Source organism: Rutidosis leptorrhynchoides, chromosome 5 (genome assembly GCF_046630445.1).
Source record: "Rutidosis leptorrhynchoides isolate AG116_Rl617_1_P2 chromosome 5, CSIRO_AGI_Rlap_v1, whole genome shotgun sequence".
NCBI classification, from domain to species: domain Eukaryota; kingdom Viridiplantae; phylum Streptophyta; class Magnoliopsida; order Asterales; family Asteraceae; genus Rutidosis; species Rutidosis leptorrhynchoides.
The window spans coordinates 108,039,240-108,061,679 of record NC_092337.1 but is presented as its reverse complement, the minus strand read 5'-3'; the positions used below and the strand labels follow the sequence as shown (position 1 = coordinate 108,061,679).

General features: G+C 34.7%; 2 protein-coding genes across 2 annotated transcripts; one reads left to right on the top strand and one right to left on the bottom strand.

Annotated features, from left to right (window-relative positions):
• Positions 1–2,705: 2,705 nt before the first annotated feature.
• Positions 2,706–10,767, top strand: LOC139848911 (nuclear transport factor 2-like). The gene is made up of 8 exons (XM_071838592.1): positions 2,706–2,728; positions 2,810–2,996; positions 3,605–3,694; positions 3,739–3,846; positions 8,857–8,911; positions 8,993–9,424; positions 10,471–10,592; positions 10,673–10,767. The coding sequence occupies exons 1-8, from the start codon at positions 2,706–2,708 to the stop codon at positions 10,739–10,741; spliced, it is 1,086 nt and encodes a 361-aa protein (XP_071694693.1). The 3' UTR covers positions 10,742–10,767.
• Positions 10,768–14,258: 3,491 nt separating this feature from the next.
• Positions 14,259–16,766, bottom strand: LOC139847030 (exocyst complex component EXO70E2-like). The gene has a single exon (XM_071836626.1). The coding sequence runs from the start codon at positions 16,264–16,266 to the stop codon at positions 14,290–14,292; it is 1,977 nt and encodes a 658-aa protein (XP_071692727.1). The 5' UTR covers positions 16,267–16,766; the 3' UTR covers positions 14,259–14,289.
• Between the last annotated feature and the right edge of the window lie 5,674 nt (positions 16,767–22,440).

Here is a 22,440-nt window from a genome sequence, read left to right as displayed (position 1 = left end):
TTAATAATAATAATAATAATAAATGATAATTGTTAATAATAATATTAATAATAATAATGTTATTTATAAAGATAATAATAATAATAATAATAATAATAATAATAATAATAATAATAATAATAATAATAAAGATAACTAAAAATAATGATAATAATATATTTAAATGAAGATGATAATAAAAAATATAATCATAGTGATAATTTATAGTTTTAGTCATTCTTAATAATATTCATATTTAATATCTTTGTTTTAATAATTAAAATCTTTTTATTTATTTTAATTACAACATAAAAAAAATAATAACATTAATATAATATCTGTATTTTAACTTGTAGTTACATATATTAATATTACAATTTATTAGTTATGTATTATCATATAATATATAATAACATACATTTAATATTTAATATATATATATATATATATATATATATATATATATATATATATATATACACAATCATACAATCATTAATTATGTACCCCAATCATTTATATACGTATATATATATATATATCTAGATACTTCAACTACTACATGTTTAATTATGTTTTAAATATCTAGTAAATAAATATATTAATTATATGTATTGAACAAATAATCTCAGAGTATAACATTATACATTTAATACTTTGTTAACGTTGACAAATTTTATTCGAAATCAATTATATTCAATATACTATATATATTTAAAATAATAAGTTTTAGTTGTTTTAAGTTATCTTTAAAAAAAAAATAGTTCATTAATATATCTAATTTATTATATATAGTTATTTACATATATAATCATTTATATATATACATTTGTGTTTACAATTCAAAGGTTCGTGAATTGTCGGTAATAGTCAAAGTCAAATGATTTCATAAAATAGTTCAAAGATTTTGAGACTCAACATTACAGACTTTGCTTATCGTGTCGAAATCATATAAAGATTAAGTTTAAATTTGATCGGAAATCTCCGGGTCGTCACAGAAGAAGAACTGGTCACGTGTAACTCTCACTTTTTATTAGATCTGGAACAACCTCATCCACTCAACTTTTGAATATTTTAATTTCTATTTCTTTTACTAAATTACAATAGCAGACCCTCAACTTTTACCAAACTTTAATAACAAGAACAAACTTAATATGCACTCTTGAATCTTTAATAAAATGACAATAACAACCCCTGTTATTATATATTTTCCGAATATATAGATTTATATTAAAAAATCAACGAAAGTCAACATCCGAGTTCTCCTCCGAGTTCTCCCCGAGTCGCCGAGAACTCCTCAAAAACTTCTTGCCGAGTTCACCCCGAGTCGCGAGTTTTACAACCTTGGATAATAGATTCACATTTATTTTATTTTATTAAAAAAAAAAATTGAAAAAAGTTTTTATGGAAAATGAAAAATAAAATAAATCCAACCATCTAACATACCAACAAAGCCCGGGTACACAAATACCATCACTCCTAAGGTAGCTTTTGCAGTTTGCACCCACTTTAAATTTTCGCCTTCTTCAAAACTGTTTTTGTTCATCTAAATCTCTCATATTCAATCATTATAATCAAATCCCTAACTCCTCCTGATCTCATTTTCATTTCCTAAATTCTGTTAATCAACAGGTAACGGCAATCCGTTATTTCAATTTTCGTTTTTTCAGTCACCTTATTTTACAAAATGTTTATATTTAGGGCTTTTATTTCACCGTACGAGTTATCTGTTTGATATTAAATTATCCGCAGTTAATGCATTGTTGTTAATTCCGTAGCTTTTATTTACTGTGTAATTTTTGCTCAATTTCAGTTTGTTGTTGTTGTTGTTGTTGTCGGATCTAATGTGACGTCATATGCATTCGAACTGTTTATCCAATTAATCCGTATTAATTATGTTGTATATTGATTATGACTTGATTATTATTGATTATGAAGTAATTATATTGTAAATGTTGTGAATATGGGAAAAGCTAAATTCATGATCAGATGATAGATACCAAAAGAAGAATAAAATACCTGATTTATGCACATTTTATTTCATACTCCAATATAACTACGAAAATGAATATACTTCGTATAAGTGGCGGAAGTAGGATTTTTTTTTTCACCGGAGGCGAATTTTTTTTTTTTAAAACGTAGCAATTTTTTGGGGTCAAAATATGGAGGGTTTTGCGCAAAATTTGAAGTTTTTTGGGCAAAATCTGGATGTTTTTTGGACAACATTTGAAGGTTTTGGGGCAAAATATGTAGATTTTGGGCGAAAAAAATACATTGGGGGCAAAGTCGAAAAATCCGAAATTTTTACACTGAAAATTGCAAATCCACTCGGGGCGGGCGCGCGCGCCCCTTGCCCCTACATAAAACCGCCCCTGCTTCGTATGAGCTAATAGTGTAATGAAAAGGTGAATCATTTCATTCGATATCATATTGTTTTAATGATGGTGGACAGTATTGGAATTCCTTTTTTTTTCTTCTGTTTCTGCACACAAAGGGGGTGTTTGGTAATGCATTTTTTGAAGTGCTTAATTGAAAAAATGCACTTTAGAGATGTTTGAATAAAAAGCTGAAACTGCTTATATGCTTATGTTGTACTGCTATCCAAGCACCATTTAAGGTGCTAAAAATATGCATAAGCCGGAAAAATATGCAATTTTAAACACTCCTTGATCAGGGAATTTGGTTCTCGTGGTTAGCTTTACTTTTGTCGTGTGCTTTAATATACAATGAATGTTGTACTTCAAATCAGGTCTGTTAAATATATATGTGTTATTGCATGCAAATATTATTAATAGAGTCTAATGGTGTTACGTTTTGAAATTTTGATCAGGATGGCAACTCAAACTGAAGCTCCATCAACGACTCCTAGCGTACAAGTGGTTGGTAATGCCTTTGTTGAGCAATACTACCACATACTTCATCATAACCCTGATATGGTTCACAGATTTTATCAAGACTCTAGTTTCATAAGCCGACCAGATGAAGATGGTGCAATGATGACTGTGACTACCATGAAAGTAAGTTTTCTCGACCTTGGTGGTCCCTTTAATGTAACGTATTAAGTTTATATTTGTTTGAACATTGTGATTTTTCATAGCACCTCACACAAATCTGGAATGGTAAAAGAATCTAGGATCACAAGTCACAACTTTACAAAAAAAAAAAAAAAAAAAAAAAAAAAAGGAACAGATTAATCTATGTTTATGATATTTAGTGACAAAAATGGTGAATACATGAATCACTGAAGGTCAGTCTGCAATAACACAAAGTGTTTTAGGATTGCCGCGCTTCAAAAAATGTTACTACCTTTTAATTTTTAGAAAAGGGAGTATTTTGTTTTCGTCGTGTCTGTATGATGTTTTATACTTTGCTGTACAAGTCAGTTATGCAACGATGGTGCATATTATGTTTAATGTTTACAACTTATGATGTTGGTTGCAACATCAACACTTCCATTTGTAGATATTATGAAATTTATATTTAGTGCCCGTCAATTACCAAGTACAACCAAACACATAGCGATTATTATTTTTTATTCGAAGTGTTTTTATAGTTCCCGATCCCGAGTATGAGTATTTATAGGTCCCAATACCGAGTATAACATTTTCTTTATCTCCCGGATCAGGGTATTAATGACAAAATATGCTCATTGGATTACACTGCCTACAAGGCTGAGATAAAGACTGCTGATGCTCAGGAGTCTTTCAAGGATGGGGTGGTTGTTTTGGTGACTGGATACTTAACCGGGAAGGAAGATAACTTAAGAAAGAAGTTTATTCAAAGTTTTTTCTTGCCCAACAAGATAAGGGTTACTTTGTACTCAATGATGTCTTCAGGTATGTAGATGAAAATAAACCAGTGGAGGACTGAAGAAATTTGGTACCAGAGTATGAAGACAGAATAGTAAAATATAAGAACAAGAACTTATTGGAAATCCTTCTCCAATTATAGAAAAACTCTTATTACAATCATGTTATTACATAAAGCAACTATCCCTATTTATAGTTGATTAAACTTGTCCATTAAGCAAGTCTAGAATAATCTAGGATAATCAAGTTTAGAATAATCTAGAATAGTCAAGTTTAGAATAAATTAGAAAAGTCAAGGAAGAAGCAAAATTGAAAACAATGACGGCTAGCCCACTTGTTATCCGTTCACATGTTCCACCTCCTCAAATCCATTTGTGATATAATTTCACAAAATAAACCTCTAACTTATTACTTTATGTCAAGATTGGTCCAACAATCACCCCCCCAATCTTGACCTTGAGTAATCATTTATTTCTTTGAGTCTTCAATCCTTTGAACCCCAAGAATCTCTCTCATTTCAGCAAACTTTAACTTCGGCAATGCTTTTGTAAGAATATCAGCCCGTTGCTGATCCCCACTGATGTGTTCAACTTTAATCTTCTCCATTTCAACACATTCTCGTATGAAATGATACCGTGCGTCGATATGCTTACTTCTTCCATGAAATACCGGACTTTTCATCAATGATATTGCTGACTTATTATCAACTTTGATCATGACTTGTTCTTCTTTTCTTCCAGTTATTTCAGCTAAGAGTCCCCTTAACCATATTGCTTGACAAGCTGCTGCAGTAGCAGCCATAAATTCTGCTTCGCAGGATGATAAAGCCACTGTTTGTTGTTTTTGTGAATTCCAAGCAATAGGTCCATCATCAAAGTAGAACACTAATCCAGTAGTACCCTTTCCATCATCTGGGTCCACCGAGAAGCTGCTGTCACTAAATCCAAGTAGGTTATTGCTACCATTCCTTCGATAGTGAATACCCAGGTCTACTGTACCTTTCAAGTACCTGAGAATTTGCTTAACAGCTTGAAGATGAGTAATTTTAGGAGTTTGCATATACCTACTTGCATATCCCACCGAGTATGCAAGATCCGGCCGTGTATGAGTTAAATACCGAAGGCATCCAATTGTTTTCCGGTATTCAGTTGCATCAACACATTTGCTGCCATCATCTTTCATCAACTTCAGACCTGGTCCCATTGGATATTTGGTGGAATTGCACTCCCACATTCCTGCTTCCTCTAGGATTCTTTTAGCATATCTTGATTGATGAATTTTTATTCCATCTATGCCTTGTATTACTTCGAGTCCGAGATAATAAGAAAGTAAGCCCAGATCACTCATCTCGAATTTATCTTCCATTTGCCTTTTGAATTGTTTGATTTTCTCCAGGTTATTACCCGTTACAATCAAATCATCAACATAAATTCCTACCAAAAGTAATCCTTCTTGTGTTCTTTTTGTGTATACAACTTGTTCAAGCTTACATCTTCGAAATCCATATTCCTTTAGAACTCCATCTAATTTTGTATTCCAAGCACGTGGGGCTTGCTTCAGGCCATAGAGAGCCTTTGACAGTCTGTACACCTTTTGTTCCTTCCCCTTTATCACAAAACCTTCCGGTTGAGATACGAAGACTTCTTCCTTGAGGTCACCGTGTAGAAATGCTGTTTTAACATCTAGGTGATGAACATCCCACCCTCTTTGGGCTGCCAAAGCTAGAATAAGTCTAACAGTCTCAAGTCTAGCTACGGGTGCGAATACCTCGTCAAAGTCTACACCATGTGTCTGGATGTAGCCTTTGGCAACTAGCCGTGCTTTATGTCGTGTGACATTTCCTTTTGCATCATTTTTAATTTTGTATACCCATTTTAGTCCAATAGGTCGGTGTCCTTGGGGTAGATCCATTAACTCCCAAGTATTATTCCTTTCAATGGAAGCTATTTCACCTTCCATAGCTTGCTGCCATTCTTTATATCTTGTAGCTTCCCTGAAATTTGTTGGTTCTCCTTCAGTAAGAAGAAGATCATATATATCACTTTGATTTTTCCAACCTCGTGGTGGTGTATCATCATATGTCTCCTCTTCTGCCATAGATGGATCTGACTCATTGACTGTATCTGTCGGTAGACGAGACATCATAGGTCCTCGTTGTTTTACTGTTGTTTCAGGACTGCTAACATTAGAATGGGTTATGCTTTTCTCATTGGTCGATATTCCTTGACTTGAGGAGTTGCTGCTTTGTGGGCTATATGAGCTACTTGGGCTGCCTGGTTCAGTAGGCCCATTTTCAGAATTTTGATCAGCCGAGACAACTTCACCGGGGTTTATATGTATCACGAATTCTCCTTTGTGATTAGGTTCTTGATTGTATTCTACTCCGGAATGCCAATCCCATTTGCGTGCTTCATCAAATTCCACATCTCGACTGATTACTATTTTCATCTTCTCGGGATCATACATACGATGTGCCTTAGTTCCTGGTTCAGTTCCTAAGTAAACCATAGGAATACTTCTGTCATCAAGTTTTTTTACTTGATCTGAAGGTACTTTCACATATCCAACACATCCAAACACACGTAAATGATCAAGATTTGGTCTTCTTCCTTTTAAAGCCTCATATGGTGTTTGATTTTTCAAAATCTTTGTGGGCAACCTGTTTAGAACATAAACCGAGTGACGTACTGCTTCAGCCCAGAAACTTTGTGGCATATCCATTGCTTTAAGAAAACTCCTTGTTGTGCTCATCACTGTTCGATTTCGCCTTTCAACGATACCATTCTGCTGTGGCGTGTAAGGTGCAGTCAACTGTCTTGTGATTCCAGCATAATCAGTATTGATCGAACTCGTTGGATGTAAATTCTCCTCCCCGATCAGTTCTAAGGACCTTTATTTTCCTTCCATATTGATTTTCAGCAATCGCCTTGAATTTCTTGAATTGCTCAAACGCCTCTCCTTTGGTTTTTAACATGAAGGACCACATAAACCTGCTGTGATCATCAACAATCAGCAGAACGTACCTGTTTCCAGCTTGGGTGGCAGGGGAAATAGGTCCGCACAGATCTGCATAAACCTGTTCCAGTGGATTTTGGGCTCTAAAAGTCGTCTGGACAGGAAAACTTTGTCGTGAATGTTTCCCTGCTAAACATGCTTCACACATCTGTGTAGGGTGGTCAATAACCGGCACTCCATCCACTAGCTTGTTGGTCCCTAGTCGCTTTATTGTATCAAAATTCACATGACCGAGACGGGCATGCCACAACCATGCTGGATCATCAATCTTGGCATGTAAACAAATTGGTGTCCCAACCTCGAGATTAATTTTATACAGCCGATTAGGAGACCTTTGAACCTTCATTAGCAGCGATCCATATGTTAAAAGAATAGATCCTCTTCCTTCTATATCTACATACGAGTTGTCCCCAAACCTCACTGTACCACCAATATCCGTATCAAGTTTTGAAAACAGTCCTTTGTTTCCTGTCATGTGGTTTGTTGCTCCAGTATCTAAGTACCACATGTTTTCTCCACCATCATGTGACTCATACTTTGCTGGAAAAACCTTCTTTTCTCTTAGATGAATTACTTCCTTCTCGCTTCTTTGATTGGCTACGGACATCAATAGTGCAGGTCTGTCATCATTAGCCACTGGTAGTTCGGTTGATCTAGCTTGAGTCAAATTTGCTTGTTCTCTTTTCTTTCGTGTTGGACAATCCGATGAGAAGTGTCCAAATGCATCACATCGAAAACACTGCAGCTTGGATCGATCTTTAGTTAAGTTTTCAGTTGTTTGTCTACCAGCAAAAAAGTTTTGTCCGCGGCCTGAACCCCTTCCTCGACCACCAAACTGTCCACGACCTCGGCCCCTACCCCGGGTGTCTTGGCCATTCCCTCGACCTCGACCAAAGTTGTTTTCCCTTTTCTTTCTTGAGTCCCATCCTTCATAGGACAACAGAAGTTGGTCATGGCTGTTATTTGTAGTCTTTAGACTGGTTCGTTCTTCGTAAGCTTTTAGCCTACCCACAACTTCCTGGAATTTCACCGTTTTGAGATCAACCAGTTGTTCGATAGTGGCTGCCATATTTAAGAATTTTTCTGGTATGGCAGTTAATATTTTTCTCACCAACGTGGTTTCCTCGATGACGGTTCCAAGTGCAGCTGATTTTGAGGCAATTCCAGAAAGTTTTGCTGCAAAATCATCAATTTTTTCGTTATCTTTCATCCTTGCTGCTTCAAATTCAGCTTTAAGAGTTTGAAGTCTAGCCTCCATTACTCGTTCAACTCCAAGGTGACGGGTCTTGATTGCATCCCATATTTCGTTCGCATGGGTGCAACTTGCAACTTGAAGAATCAAGTCTTCAGGTAAAGACTGATACAGATAAGCGATTGCAGCATTATCCTTTTTCTGATCGACATCAGTTCCAGGTTCAATTGATTCCCAGATTCCATGTGCCTTAAAAATCGCTTTGATCCTAAGCGACCAGATGAGATAATTGGTCGCAGTTAGGATATGGCACTGGAACGTAAGATGGCTGGTATCCTTGATTGCATCCGAGGTATTGATAATATCCCCCATGAATCTAGTCTTCGATCGACGCTCGTATTTTTCTGTCTTAAAATCTGGTGATTGATCTAGTCCTTTTGATCAAAAACACGATCCCTTTTGTAACTTAGCTCTGATTATGAAGAAATTTGGTACCAGATTATGAAGACAGAATAGTAAAATATAAGAACAAGAACTTATTGGAAATCCTTCTCCAATTATAGAAAAACTCTTATTACAATCATGTTATTACATAAAGCAACTATCCCTATTTATAGTTGATTAAACTTGTCCATTAAGCAAGTCTAGAATAATCTAGGATAATCAAGTTTAGAATAATCTAGAATAGTCAAGTTTAGAATAAATTAGAAAAGTCAAGGAAGAAGCAAAATTGAAAACAATGACGGCTAGCCCACTTGTTATCCGTTCACATGTTCCACCTCCTCAAATCCATTTGTGATATAATTTCACAAAATAAACCTCTAACTTATTACTTTATGTCAAGATTGGTCCAACAAGGACAAATATGTGGTAGTTGAAGGGATAGATGATAACCAAACATCACATTTGATCCCAGGTACACCTTTAGTTATGTTTGACTTTCGTTAATCAATATTGACTATTTTCTGATACATGTTTGTTACATTGCTGTTTCCAGATCCTCCTCAAACTATCAATTCTCCATTACCAGACCTTGATAATGTTGATAAAGAAGAAGCTAAAGTAGTAGTGGAAGAAGCTCAAATTGTTTTGGAAAATGAGGGACCGTTGGTAAATGAAAAGATTTCAGTGGAACATGAACCACATCCAAGTGAGAATAACAAATCGGTTGTGGCAGAATCTATTTCTTCTGCTGCAGTGGACGATACTCCCAAAATGTCCTATGCATCGATTCTAAGTTCACAGACAAAAAAGAGAGTTCCATTGCCTAGTAAAGTTTATGTTCCATCAGTTACTTCAAAGGCAAAGCCTACAGAAACGGAAAACAAACCAGTTGCTACAGTGGCACAAAGTCCGCCACGAGAAGTGTCTGCACCTGTAGCCGCGAGTAACATTAGCTCTCCTGATAGTGGCAATGTTCATGATGAAAGTAAGTTTCACTACATTTTATTTAATTGATTTCCCTTTCTCCATGAATAATTTTTACGTAACACGTTATTTTGTGACCTTAGTCTTTTAATGTGATTCAATGGATGCTTGGGTGGGTTTGATTTATGGGTTTAGTTGGATGATACTGAATTTCCAAACCCACCATCCAACGTGGGTTACGGTATCCCTAATTTGTTGGGATTGATTCCCATTTTTTTATTCAAAACCATTAACCAAACAACTTATTAGGTAATCAAACCCATTCCCTCATTCACTTACCCCCTAATCAAACACCCCTTAAGAATAATGGTATGGTTGGCAATGCTTGTTGAGTCCAGGTTGGTGAGTGGAAATTGTCCAACCCGGACACGAACCGTTTAGTTAGTCATGTCAGAAAATCTTAACCCCAACCCAAACACGTGCACCCATGTAAGACACAACCACGTTAACGTTTATCTAAATGGGTTAAACATGTTGGTCATTTAAAACTGTTGGTAAACGAGTTAAACGGCTTAGCAAATAGCAGATCGAACTTCTATAAATTTGCAGATCGACACATTTATAACCCTGACACGAATCATTTATTGAACAGGTTAGGCAGGTCAAACCATTTACTACATGAGCCCGTTGAGACGCAACCCTAACTTGAATATATATATTTTTATTTATATGTTTATTTATTTTGTTCACGTTGTGTCGGGAATTGCCATGACTAAATATTGGAACCCAGAGCAGTAACTAACTTAACATGTTTGGTGTCAGTCTGGTTCCACTTTAGTCTCAGAAAGTTCCGTGAACCAAATATTTATAGTTCCAGTTCGAAAATTTTAAAACTATTAAAAAACCCACTCCATTTTGATTCTGACTCGGACCTGAAAAGAACAGGTTTTTGCAATTATCCTGACCGGAGTTTAAGAATTCCAGAACCGATAATGGACCGAATGTAGCCAGTTCGGTTTGGCCCAATTTATGCACGTACCTAGTTGTTGTTGTATTCTGAGGACTCTGTTTTCATATCCACTCACAGTTATTATCTACTCCATATAGGTGATGGTTATTCTGTTTATATCCGGCATTTGCCTCTAAATGCCACAGTATCTCAGCTTGAGACGGAGTTTAAGAAATTTGGACCTATTAAACAAGGAGGCATCCAAGTTCGAAGTAACAAGGTTTGTTACTTAAGTAACACACATAACATTGTGATAGTTGCTTCAATGTGTAATGTAATGACGTTCTAATTGATCACCAGTTGGGATTCTGTTTTGGCTTTGCCGAATTTGAAGATATCAGTTCCATGCAGAATGCTATTCAGGTTTGACTAATATTTGAATTTGTATTTAAATTTAATATGTCCATGGATTTATATCAATCTACATGTTATTTATACTTCAACAAGACAACCACAAGTCCCTTTGAGCTTTGAAAATATTTGAAGATGCTGTATATATCTGCCCATAGTTCTTGTCTTCTTGATAAGTGATATAGAATTTAATTTCAGGATTGGTTATATTTAGGTTCACAGAATAGACATCTTATTATAAGACTTGAATTCGAAACCAGTTGAATTGATTAACTTTAAGTTTTCTGGCTGTGCATGTTACACACATTGCATGTTAATGACCTAATACTATGTAAAACATATAATTTACATTACTTCGAGCTTAAATTATGATTGACATGCTGGCCTTTAAAATACACTGAAGGAGCAGATTCGTAGTTGCAGTGTCAGTTGCACATCTTTTAACGTGACAGAAAGCCACCTTTTTGCGCACTTGTTCGAGTGGGTATAGTTTTCATTGAAATTACAGTTAGCCAATTTATGTGAGTCAATAATTTGTACAAATCTCTGTATTGGTGCTTATTTGGTTTGGCCTTTAGTTTAACAAATGAAAAAAAGAATCGAATGTAGAGCCGTTGGTAGAAGTTTGGTCGACCGTTAATGGTTGATAAAGCTTGCGGTACCTAAATAGCCAAATCGATTATAATAAAGGGAAAGGTTGGAGCTAAATATTAATAGGAATATACTTTTAGTTTGGTTATTAGGGTTTCCCGATTAAGAAGGTTCTTAATATTCTCAATGACTGTTGTTGTTAAGATTATAAACTGCACAATTTAGATGAAATTCAACCATTCTTGAAAAATTTGTACCCTTAGTTTGATAAATTAACAAAATCTGATTAATTAATTATAAAATAAAAGGCATGCATATCAGTTTGCTTCAATGTTTTGAAGTAGACTTGGGACAGATATAATTTTGGAGCTAACTTATCCTTTTGGGTATATTACACCACATGAAATGTCAAGTTTTTGGAGATATGCATTTAAGAGTCTCATCCATGCCCTGTTTAACTGGTTTACTATAAATGTTTTTAGCATATTTAAGTTTTGATGAATCCTAATGATAGCATCATTTCTTTTATATTTTAATATTGTAAGGCAAGACAAAATATCTGCATATATTGCACGATGACGAAGCTCGAGTACTGCCTCTATGTGTCTACTAATATAAAAAACTTTATTTATTTCAGAGTTCCCCAGTTATTATTGGCGGTAAAGAAGCAGTTGTAGAGATAAAAAGAACTACAAATCGAGGTTAATGAACTTTATAGTTGCTTTTCATTTGATCGTCAATCATTCTTCTCATGTTTCAAGGTTATAAAAAGGATCTATTTTTGTCCGAACCAGTTTTGACCAGTGGTGGATCTAGGAATCGTAGTCACGGGTGTCACCAGTTATGTCACCAGTTAAAAGCTCAATAATTTATAATATGCACCGGTGTCACTTAAAATAATTTACACTATCCAATGGTATCACTAGTTAAAAGCTCAAAAAAATTCCATTGTATCGCGTATTTCAGTGGTAGTATGCTACCACTCAATCAACACTAGATCCGCCCTTGGTTTTGAGTGTTACCCAACCTATTCGATCTGGCGACAATCTTTCTACCTCTTTGTTTCGCTACACAATTAAATAAATTTTAACCTGTGATTTTTGCAGTTTGGAGTGGACGCAGCCGATTCCCTCCAGGACGAGGTGGTTTCAGAAGTGACAGTTTCAGGGCACGTGGTAGCGGCGACTTCAATGGCGGCCGAGGCTATCGTAGAAGTGAATATGCCGGTGGACGTGGTGAGTTTTCTGGTCGGGGAAGAGGCCCAAGTGGACGTGGCGGAGAACCTTATAATCAGCAAGGCAGAGGACGGGGCGGCAGAAGAGGCGGCTCTGCTCAGTACACAACCTCAACTGCTGCTTAATATCTTTTTTTCTGACAATTTGTTTTGCTGCCAAATCAAATATCGTTGACACGGTATAAGGTTAGTAAAGTTTTAGTGATATTAATTTCATGGCTGCTTTATTTGCCTTTAGTTACATCATTAGGTATTCTTTCTAACATAACTTGTTTAGGTAGTTTTGTTTCACAGTGATTGAATGTAATTTTTCAAATTTTCAAGTCATTGATTAAATTCATATTCTACCATCTGTTACGATAAAATCGTCTGTTAGGGTTTAAATGTGGAAATATATATATATTTATATATATATATTTTTTTTTTATGAAATAATAACTCCCTTTTCTTATTATCCAGACTTGTATTGTATTTATATTACCATCTGTTGGGCTGACCAAATTCTTGAATACCAACATACTTGTATGCAATGAGAGTGTATATAATGATAAAGTCGAAAAAATGTGTAAGACAGGTAGGAAAGATATCGTGTACGTTGGAGAGATGTAGCTGCATTACATTGTTGGTCGAGCGTTCTGAGCTCGGACAAGTTAATTGTTATCGAGTCGGGATAGGACCACTAAAACTGTGTCTTGACACATCGAAAACTTGTATTGCACTAAGCCGGTCCACTATAGTGAGATTTCATCTTGGAGCATAGGAATACATAATACTCCCTCCGTCCCAATTTAGTAGTTCCCCAAAACAAAAAATACAGTTTAAGAATAAGTGACTGACATGTACTTTTCTGTTTACTTTCCAGTTTTATTCTTTACTTTTTCCTTACATTTTTGTCTTACTTAAATAAAGTAAGGGTATAAAAGTATTTTTAACCAATTATTCTTATCTATTTATAGAAGTAGACTATTACTTTGGGACAAACAAAAAAGAAATTGCCAGCGAGTTCAAATTGCTCGCAGTTACCACAATTATACCCTACTACGCATATTTGTTAACCTTGGTGTGTGCACAAAGTGTTTCTTGGACTCAACCCTCTAACGAAATACTGGAGGAGTATACATCGTAACAACAATTTAAATTTATTGCGAAACGATCACAAGAAATGAAATTTAAGCGTAACGAAATCACTAAAGATGTACAATACTAATTTAGTTTTTAAGTAAAGAGTCATGTCTAACTCAACCAAAGTTATGTTTATGTTATCTCAAAACACGTCCATGGTTTAGCTTTCAGTAGACTCATTCAAACTACAGCTCATCCGCTTTGAATATAGATATTTGTTCTTTGACTGGTCATGAGTCATGACAGTAATACCAAAGAAAAGTCAACACCCCACCATTTGTTGACTTTTGACCTTTGACCTTTGACTTGTATGATTGAACTTGAGAATAAGGTCTTAAAGTCCGAGTCTTAATCAACTTTGGCTCTTAAACATAACCCAAAAGTAACAAGCAATGCAACTGCTCAACAAATTGGCACTAAACAGATTCATGTAGCACAAAACTTGAAAAGGTACAAGTTAGCAAACACCAAAACTTGATATAATATCATATAATGTACAACTTTCAATAGAAAGGTAACAAATTATACAAAGAAATACACACAATAACACAATTGTAGTGCAAAGTACATTATACAAACATGATATGAGAATAAAAATAAAGCACAAAATCTAATAAAATCACTTTCTATGAAAACTGCTGCTGTTTAAGGACTTTGGAGTGCCCCCAAACAAATCCAAAAGATAGTTTTCAAGATCATCAGCACTATACTTAATATACTTTTCACTTATATTATTCGCATGCCTACCAACGAAAGTTCGATAAGCTTGGATTACCTTTAGTGACATTGAGATCCTTACATCCTCACAGAGTTGAGGATTCGGTATTGACCATCCAGTTTGACTTTTGTAGATTTCTTCGAATGAGGTGTAAAATGCCTGCAACCTTTCTTTAAGCAGAGTTTTTGAAATCGAACCAGAATGATAAAGCCCTTCGTCTCTAAGTAGACTCAAGATCGAACTCCACGTTGATCTTTCGTAAACCATGGCATGTTGTTGAAACTTCCAGTTACGCTTACGAATCCAATTGTCACCAAGTACATTTCTTAGCCCTGACCCTTTGACTTTTTCAGCCATGTAATTGATATTATTCATCAAGAAAAGATGTCCCAGCGCGTCTTCTTTGTATAACTTCGATTTCTCTTCAAGATTCGATTCCAAAAGTGACATCAGCGATCGAAAATGTAAACCCATCGGAGAAGATGAAGAGTTCTCGTTCGTACTATCATCTTCGATCGCAGGACTTATGTCCGGTGAAGACGTTGAGTCTTGATCGTCTGTTTCACCATGGTCTTTTAAGAGAGTATTTAACGAATTACTATACTCAACGAGCGTTCTAATGTAATTCATCACGTATCGTGTGAGATGGTGGACACCACCTCCAGGAAAAGCTGCATTCGACACGTTGGACCCCACTGCGTTCTTGAATTCAAGAAACGTTGAAGTTACACAATCGCCTACTCGAGTAAGAACATCATTAAATTCTGTTCTTAAGTACAAACCATTTTCATCAGGGTAAAAAGACTCTATATCAGACATAAGATCTGTTAAGATTTCATACATGTCTAGAATCCTTAACAATTTTTCGGGTTGGTGGGGTCCAACCGAAATCGCTTCTGCAAAATTCAAAAGCTGCAAGATCGAAACTTTTGATGATTCGGAGAAACAAAACGTGATTACCGACTCACGTTCAACGAAAATTTGTTCGCACAAGAACTTTTCGCTCGCGAGATAAATACGTACGAAGATTCGTATCGCTTTTATCCATCTCCTGATCTTGGAATTCAATGTAGCCCATTCCATTTTCACAATATCTTCAATGCTAGTTTTTTCTACTTCAAGAATATATAAGCAATCATCTAAAGCATCTTTACGAACACTAATAAACGCTTGACAACATTCTTTACCATAATTCGAATCAAACATCAAATTAGCAATACTTTGAAGATCAGGAATCACCTGAGGGTTGACCAAATCCATTATGTAAACTTCAGCTCCTCTGCTCATACTATCTCTATGAGTTGACTCGTCAAACGAAGAATCTTCCCCAAAAGAGTATCTTGAACTATCATCTAACCCATCTTCTTCGGTTGACCTAAACGACAATCGTTCAGGCTCGAAGTTTTGTCGATTATGAACAAGAATATGCTTAAACTCTTCCTCAAATTTAGCCATTGATGTCTGAAGAACATCATTAGCTTTCATCAAAACATCAAATTCTTGACTATTTTTACTCGGATTTAAACTCTCTAATCTTTCAATCAATCTTCTAACTTCATCAACTGATTTCAAATACTCTTTAGCATCATCAGTTCCAGAATCCCAAATCATAGATTGACCTACCTCCCATGTCATGACCTTATCATGAATCGAATCGATTCGATCTTTCATACGACTTAATTCTTCGTTCCCACCCCCTTCGTCATCTTTAACTTCTGCAATCTTCACCATAGATGATAGTTTCAAACCTAGATCCACCAATATTTCTGTTGCTTCATTAGATAACTTCTTATTAGACTCTAATTCCCTCATAATAAGCTTGGCAGCAGCTACTAATTTCTCTTCTTCAACTAGCTCCATCATGACATCACTTCCCATAACAAACTATACAAAACTTATCAATAAACACTCTCACAGGAATAAAGTCGAACACTTGGTGTGCAAACCAAAGATCTAAAATTTAGCTCAAAAGTAAGCAATCAATTAATGGCATGAAGTATGAACACATGAAATACTAGATCCGGAAAGTAATAAATTGGTACAAATAAATAAAAAAATTAATTTAATATCCCATAACGTGATCAATGATTGGCTGTTCACAAAAGTACAAAAATGAAAACTTGAAGATGCATGTGGCAGGTATAGATATGAAAGTTTGATGAGCTGACACAAGGGAATAAAAACAAAACAAACACTTTTAGAAGTTGTGAAATTAATAAAATTGTAGGGTTTATGAGTTAAAGATGTCTGAAGAACAACCTGTCAATGGCAGTGCTTCCTTCATTTTAGGAATTTGGTAATAAAAAATATTATTTTTTAGGTGGAAAATGAGGTCAATATACATATACAAATGAAGATAGAAGAAGGTGGGATTAGGAGGTGATTTTTTATTTTTTATTTTTTATTTTAATTAATTGTGCTACAGCGGGTCCTTTTATGCGCCGTAGATGAAGCATCGAAATGGATGTACTGACGTGGCAAGATGTGATTGGTCGTTTGTGAAAGAGTCGGTCAAATTTGACGAATTGACTATATTTGTGACATTTTGTTAACGGTGTGTTTATACTGTAGTTGCTAGTGATTTTCTTATTATAAATAAATAAATAAATATAAATAAATAAAAAATAAAAATTAAATAATCGTTAGATTATACGGTTTTGTTCGTTAGGTGTACCGATTTAAAGATGGCACCTAAATGTGTAAGTTAATTTGACAATTAAGGTAAACTAACTAATTTCACTTGACTTGAATGGCCATTTTTGTTTAAATAGTTTGACAAATTGAACTGAAATTTGACTTTCTAAAATTATACTGAATACTACTCGTAATTATAATTATAATATGGGTTAAAGAGTTTATTAAACGCATTTTTTAAATTAATTGAGAACTTTAAGTGTATTGATTGCTTCGTAACTTATTAAGTTAGCCAAACTCTATTAATATACTCCATTCTGTATATAACAATAATAATTAATAATTAGTAAAACAAATACTATTCTGGTCTTTACCCAAAAAAATACTATTCTGGTGACGAGTATTATTACGTTGCAATTGGTGCATGATTCTACATCAATCAATAAATAAATTAAATGTATAAATTATATCATAACCACAATACACTGAACATTCCCAACTATAACAACTATAAGTGTCTATGTCTATAACATTATCGTTAATAAAAAACTAAACTCAATCAACGTCACCGTAACATTTCCTTGGAATGATCGAAAAAAACTGATCAAAAAAACTAATAACTGCTAACAATCATGACATACTTCTTCAATAAGAGACTGACTCATTATTTAATCAAAAAACATAACATTACTTAAAATTACAAATATTACATTAATTTAAAATTAAAAATATTACATCGATTAAAAGTGAAATAATATTACACTAATAATTTATTTAACCATATTTAGGTACACTAGTAGTTGTTGGGTTGTGATGGTCGTCGTTGACATTGTGAAACATACTACATTATAACTTGCTCCTATGCATTCAACAACATTTCTCATTCTTCGAGCGGTATGTTCTCTTGGTGTTGTGAGAAACTTAAACGCATTCAAGAGCATTTCTTTCTCGACACGTTTATTTGTGCGTTCAGTGCGTTCCTGCACGAGCTTAGTACAATTCTCTGACTCAACCTGAATTGTTTGTTTGAATACTCTTTTGTTGAATTATAGTGGATTCAACAAGTTTGTTAATGAAAACCTCACTTGCACATAATAGCTCTCACACGCCAATCCGTATTCAGGTAGTCTTGGCAAGAAAGGATACATAAGTGGTTAAATACCGTTATTGTTTCTCATCATTCTCTCAATTATAATGAACTTGTGTCAGTGTTTGATTTAGATGCATTGATCACAGGATCTTGTCTGCTACACATTCTACCAGTTTTGGTTTTTAGAATCTTCGATTTCACAAAGTCGGATTTTTGAAGACGGTAGTTATCATGTTTTTAACCATTATATACTTCCTTTCTCATTCTACCTAAATTGATCCCCAGATAAAGCCATCCATTGAGTACTATGTACTGATGTATATTGAGCTGTGTTGGAATAAGATCTGATGAGTCAAAATGTTTTGCAGGAAGTTAGAGTCTGGAAGTTAGAGTCTGGAGATGCAAGTTGCAGAATCTGTTTGTGTGAACGGTTTAATTACTTGGTAAAGAAGCTATGGGAATTCTGGAGATCTGGATAAATATTTAGAAGATCACGTTTTGATTTGATATTATCTCTAGAAGATAAACACTGATTTATTTAGAATATTAATAAGTTTTAGTTTATCTTTTCCTATCTTTTAGTCAAGTAGTTTTGGAAACCAAATCTTGGAGATTTGGTTTAACCTTGTATAAATAGGGGTACGATGTTCATTGTATTTTGTATCTCTCAAGCACGATTACTTTGTCTTTCATATTATATATCATTCGTGTTCTCTCAATTTTGTTCATATAATTTGTATCTATTGTTTATTGAGAGTTTAGTGTTCATAATCAAGTTATTGTGAACTAATAACTGGTATCAGAGCGGGTTTGGTGTAAATCCAACTTGGTAATCTTAAAACGATCCATACTTTGATTTAAGATGTCTACCAGTTCCATCCCAACTCCAGTTATGGCTGGAAAAGGTGTGCCAATTTTCGATGGCACAGACTTTGCAACTTGGAAGCTAAAAGTTCTATGGTTTCTTGGTTCGATTCATGAAGATGCTGAACAAGTTCTTACAGTAGGACCTATTATACCTGGTACAATGGTTGAAGCTGTTCCTGCTACAAGTACTGCTGCTGCTCAACCTGCTTATCTTCGTGAAAAACCAAGAGATAAGTGGACAGAAGCAGAAGCCATAAAGTTCAAGCTTGATAGCAAGATAAGGAGTATTATAGGTAATGGTGTTACTGTTCCAATTCTCAGGAAGATCAGTCATGCTAAAACTGCAAAAGCTATGTGGGATCTCTTGCTCAATGATTATGAAGGAGTCACAGTTGTTAAGACTCAGAAGAAGAAGAATCTGATAAGGTGTTATGAAAATTTTGCTGCTCAGCCTAAAGAATCCTTGAGTGATCTTCATTCAAGATTCCAGGTTCTGATTAATGATCTTGAAAGTGTTGGTGTAGAGAAAACACAACAAGTGTTGTGTCAAAAGTTCATTGAACTGTTACCTTCAAACTTTGAATCTGTGATTACATCAATGGTAATCAGTGAAAAGATAGACACTTATGAACTAAGTGAGTTGTTTGGCATATTGTCAAACTTTGAAGAATCACAGTTGAAGAACAAGATCAATGCTAAGAGAGTTGTTAAAGATCCAGAAGCTGCATTGATAGCTACTACTAAGAAGAACAAGCAATTGTTCTCTAGTTACTCTAGTAGGGTTGATTCTGAAAGTGATGAGACCTCTGATGATAGTGATTCTGATGTAGATGAGGAGATTCAGGATCTGGAAAGTCAAGTGGCTCTTTTGACTCAAAGGATTGAGCAGAAGAAGTTTGGTTTTAAGAAGGGTAAAGGCAAGAGTTCTTTTGATCCAAAGAAAGCTAAATGTTTCAAGTGTGGCAAGGTAGGTCATATAGCTGCTGATTGCTGGTCCAAGAGTGAAGGAGGTTCAAGTTTCAACAAACCTGTTGACAAAGCAAGAAAGTATAAACTCAAGTACAAGAAGATGAAAGGTGAAGCAGAAAAGTTGAAGAATAAAGAACAGGAGAAAGCATTGTACACAGATGCATGGGAAGATGAAGATTCATCATCTGATGATGAAGAGGATAAGTGTCTGATGGCTATAATTGAAAAGGATAGTGAGTCTAGCAAGTTTGAGGAAGATTTGAAAGCTATTGAGAAGATGGATAAAGACTCTACTTGTAACAAAGGTTCTGCCTATAAGGTACAAAACTTTGTAAACTATCTTAATAATGAAAAAGTGAGAATGTTTCAGTATTTGTTGCTTGATTTCAATTGGTGCTTAGAAGATAGTGACAGGTTAAGAACACAGATCATTGAGCTTAAGAACACCATCAAAGATAAAGATGCTGAAATTAAAGTATTAAAAGAATGTGAGGTAGAACTTGACACATACAAAATGGCATATTCAGAAGAAACTAAACGGTTAAATACTGAATTAGGAAGATCAATTAAAAAGGCAAACCATTATGAAAATATTTGCAAATCTTGGTGTGTTTCTTCCAAAAAGAATTCTGATGCTATTGCTAAGCAAGTACCAAATGATGTCAAAGCTATACTTGGTGAAAACTACACATTAGATAATAATGTGGAAGTTGATCCTATTATATTTAAGCCTGACATTTTACCAAATACTTTTATAAAATTTGATGGTGAGAGAAAAATTTTAACTAATGCTTTTGTAAGATCAACTGAGTTTGTAAAATCATTAGAACCTGTTAAACCTTCAGAGACTATAATTTTAGATTGTAGAAATCCATCAGAGTCTGAACTATTGAAACCTTCAGACTCTAACAGTTTAGTCTCTAAAAGTGAAAGTGTATGTTCTGACCTAGAATCTGACACCCAAGAATCAAGTAGCATAAGTGATACTGAATCATCTTCTGATAGTGTCACTTGTCCAGATCCTAAATGGTCAACTAAAAGAAAGTCAAAGTCAAAACAGGCTAAGACTATTAAAAAACTGAAAAGGAGAATTTCAAAGCTTAGTGAAAGATTAAAGGGTCAAGAAAAATTCTCAAAATCATCTTGTTTTCCTGAAAATTTCAAAAAGGTATGGAAACCTAAAGTTTGTGAAAATAAAGGTGTTTTGAAAACAGTGATGGATAAGTTGATCTGGATTGGTAACAAAGCTTTTGTATGGAGAGTTAAATACACTCCATCTGAACCCACTGCAAAGTGGGTTCCCCCTAAGATTTAATCATTTTTCTTTTGCTTGTGTCTTGTGTAGCAGGGTAATAAGTGGTATTTAGACAGTGGTTGCTCAAGACACATGACTGGATGCAAAGAGCATCTTGTAGGGTTTGTAGAAGAAAAGGGTCCTTCTGTGAGATATGGTGATAATTCTGTTGCAAAAACTATTGGTTATGGTACTGTTATTGCTGGAAGTGTGTCATTCAAGAAAGTTGCTTTAGTTGAAGGGTTAAAGCATAATCTGCTAAGTGTGAGTCAAATTGCTGATGAAGATTGTGAGATCAGAATAAGAAAGAAAGCTGGAATTATTTATGATCCTAAAGGAAGACCAACTCTTGTTGCCTGGAGATTTCAAAATGTGTATATGCTGGATTTGGATTCTGTTGATTCTGAAATTGAAACATGCTTGTATTCTCAGTCTGTTCCAGAACTTAATTGGCTTTGGCATAAAAGGCTATCTCATCTGAATTTTAAAAATATTAATGAGCTTTCCAAAAAGAAGCTTGTTAGAGGTTTGCCTCAGCAACCTTTCAAGAAAGATAAACCTTGTTCTGCTTGCATTATGGGTAAACAAACCAAAACAAAGTTTCCCTCAAAATCCCTAGCTACTATTAGTGATCCACTTCATATGCTTCATATGGATCTTTTTGGTCCAATGAACACTAGTAGTCTAGGTGGGAAAAGATACACTTTGGTTGTTGTTGATGAGTATTCAAGGTTTACCTGGGTTATCTTTTTAGCTGCAAAGAGTGATGCTCCTGAAGAAATCATTAATTTAATCAAGAAAGAGCAGGTTCAAAAAGGTGTTCTTGTTAAACAATTGAGAAGTGACCATGGCACTGAGTTCAAGAATGTTACTTTAATTGAATTTTGTGAAGAATCTGGAATTGGTCAAAATTTCTCAGCTGTTAGAACTCCACAACAGAATGGAGTTGCTGAGAGAAGAATTAGAACACTTATTGAGGCAGCCAGAACCATGTTATGTCAATCAAATGTTGCACTCAGATTCTGGGCAGAAGCTGTCAATACAGCTTGTTATACTCAAAACAGGTCATTAATTGTGAAGAGACATGGCAAAACTCCCTATGAATTGTATCATAAAAAGGTGCCTACTATTCATTACTTTCATGTATTTGGATGTAAGTGCTATATTTTGAATCAAAGGGATCAGCTTGAAAAGATGA

Coding starts and splice junctions, on each gene's coding strand:
- LOC139848911 (XM_071838592.1), top strand. CDS start 2,706: ATGAATGTTGTACTTCAAATCAG. Junction 3,847..8,856: donor AAAATAAACCAGTGGAGGAC/TGAAGAAATTTG, acceptor TCCAACAAGGAC/AAATATGTGGTAGTTGAAGG. Junction 9,425..10,470: donor TGGCAATGTTCATGATGAAA/GTAAGTTTCACT, acceptor TACTCCATATAG/GTGATGGTTATTCTGTTTAT.
- LOC139847030 (XM_071836626.1), bottom strand. CDS start 16,266: ATGGGAAGTGATGTCATGATGGAGCTAGTTGAAGAAGAGAAATTAGTA.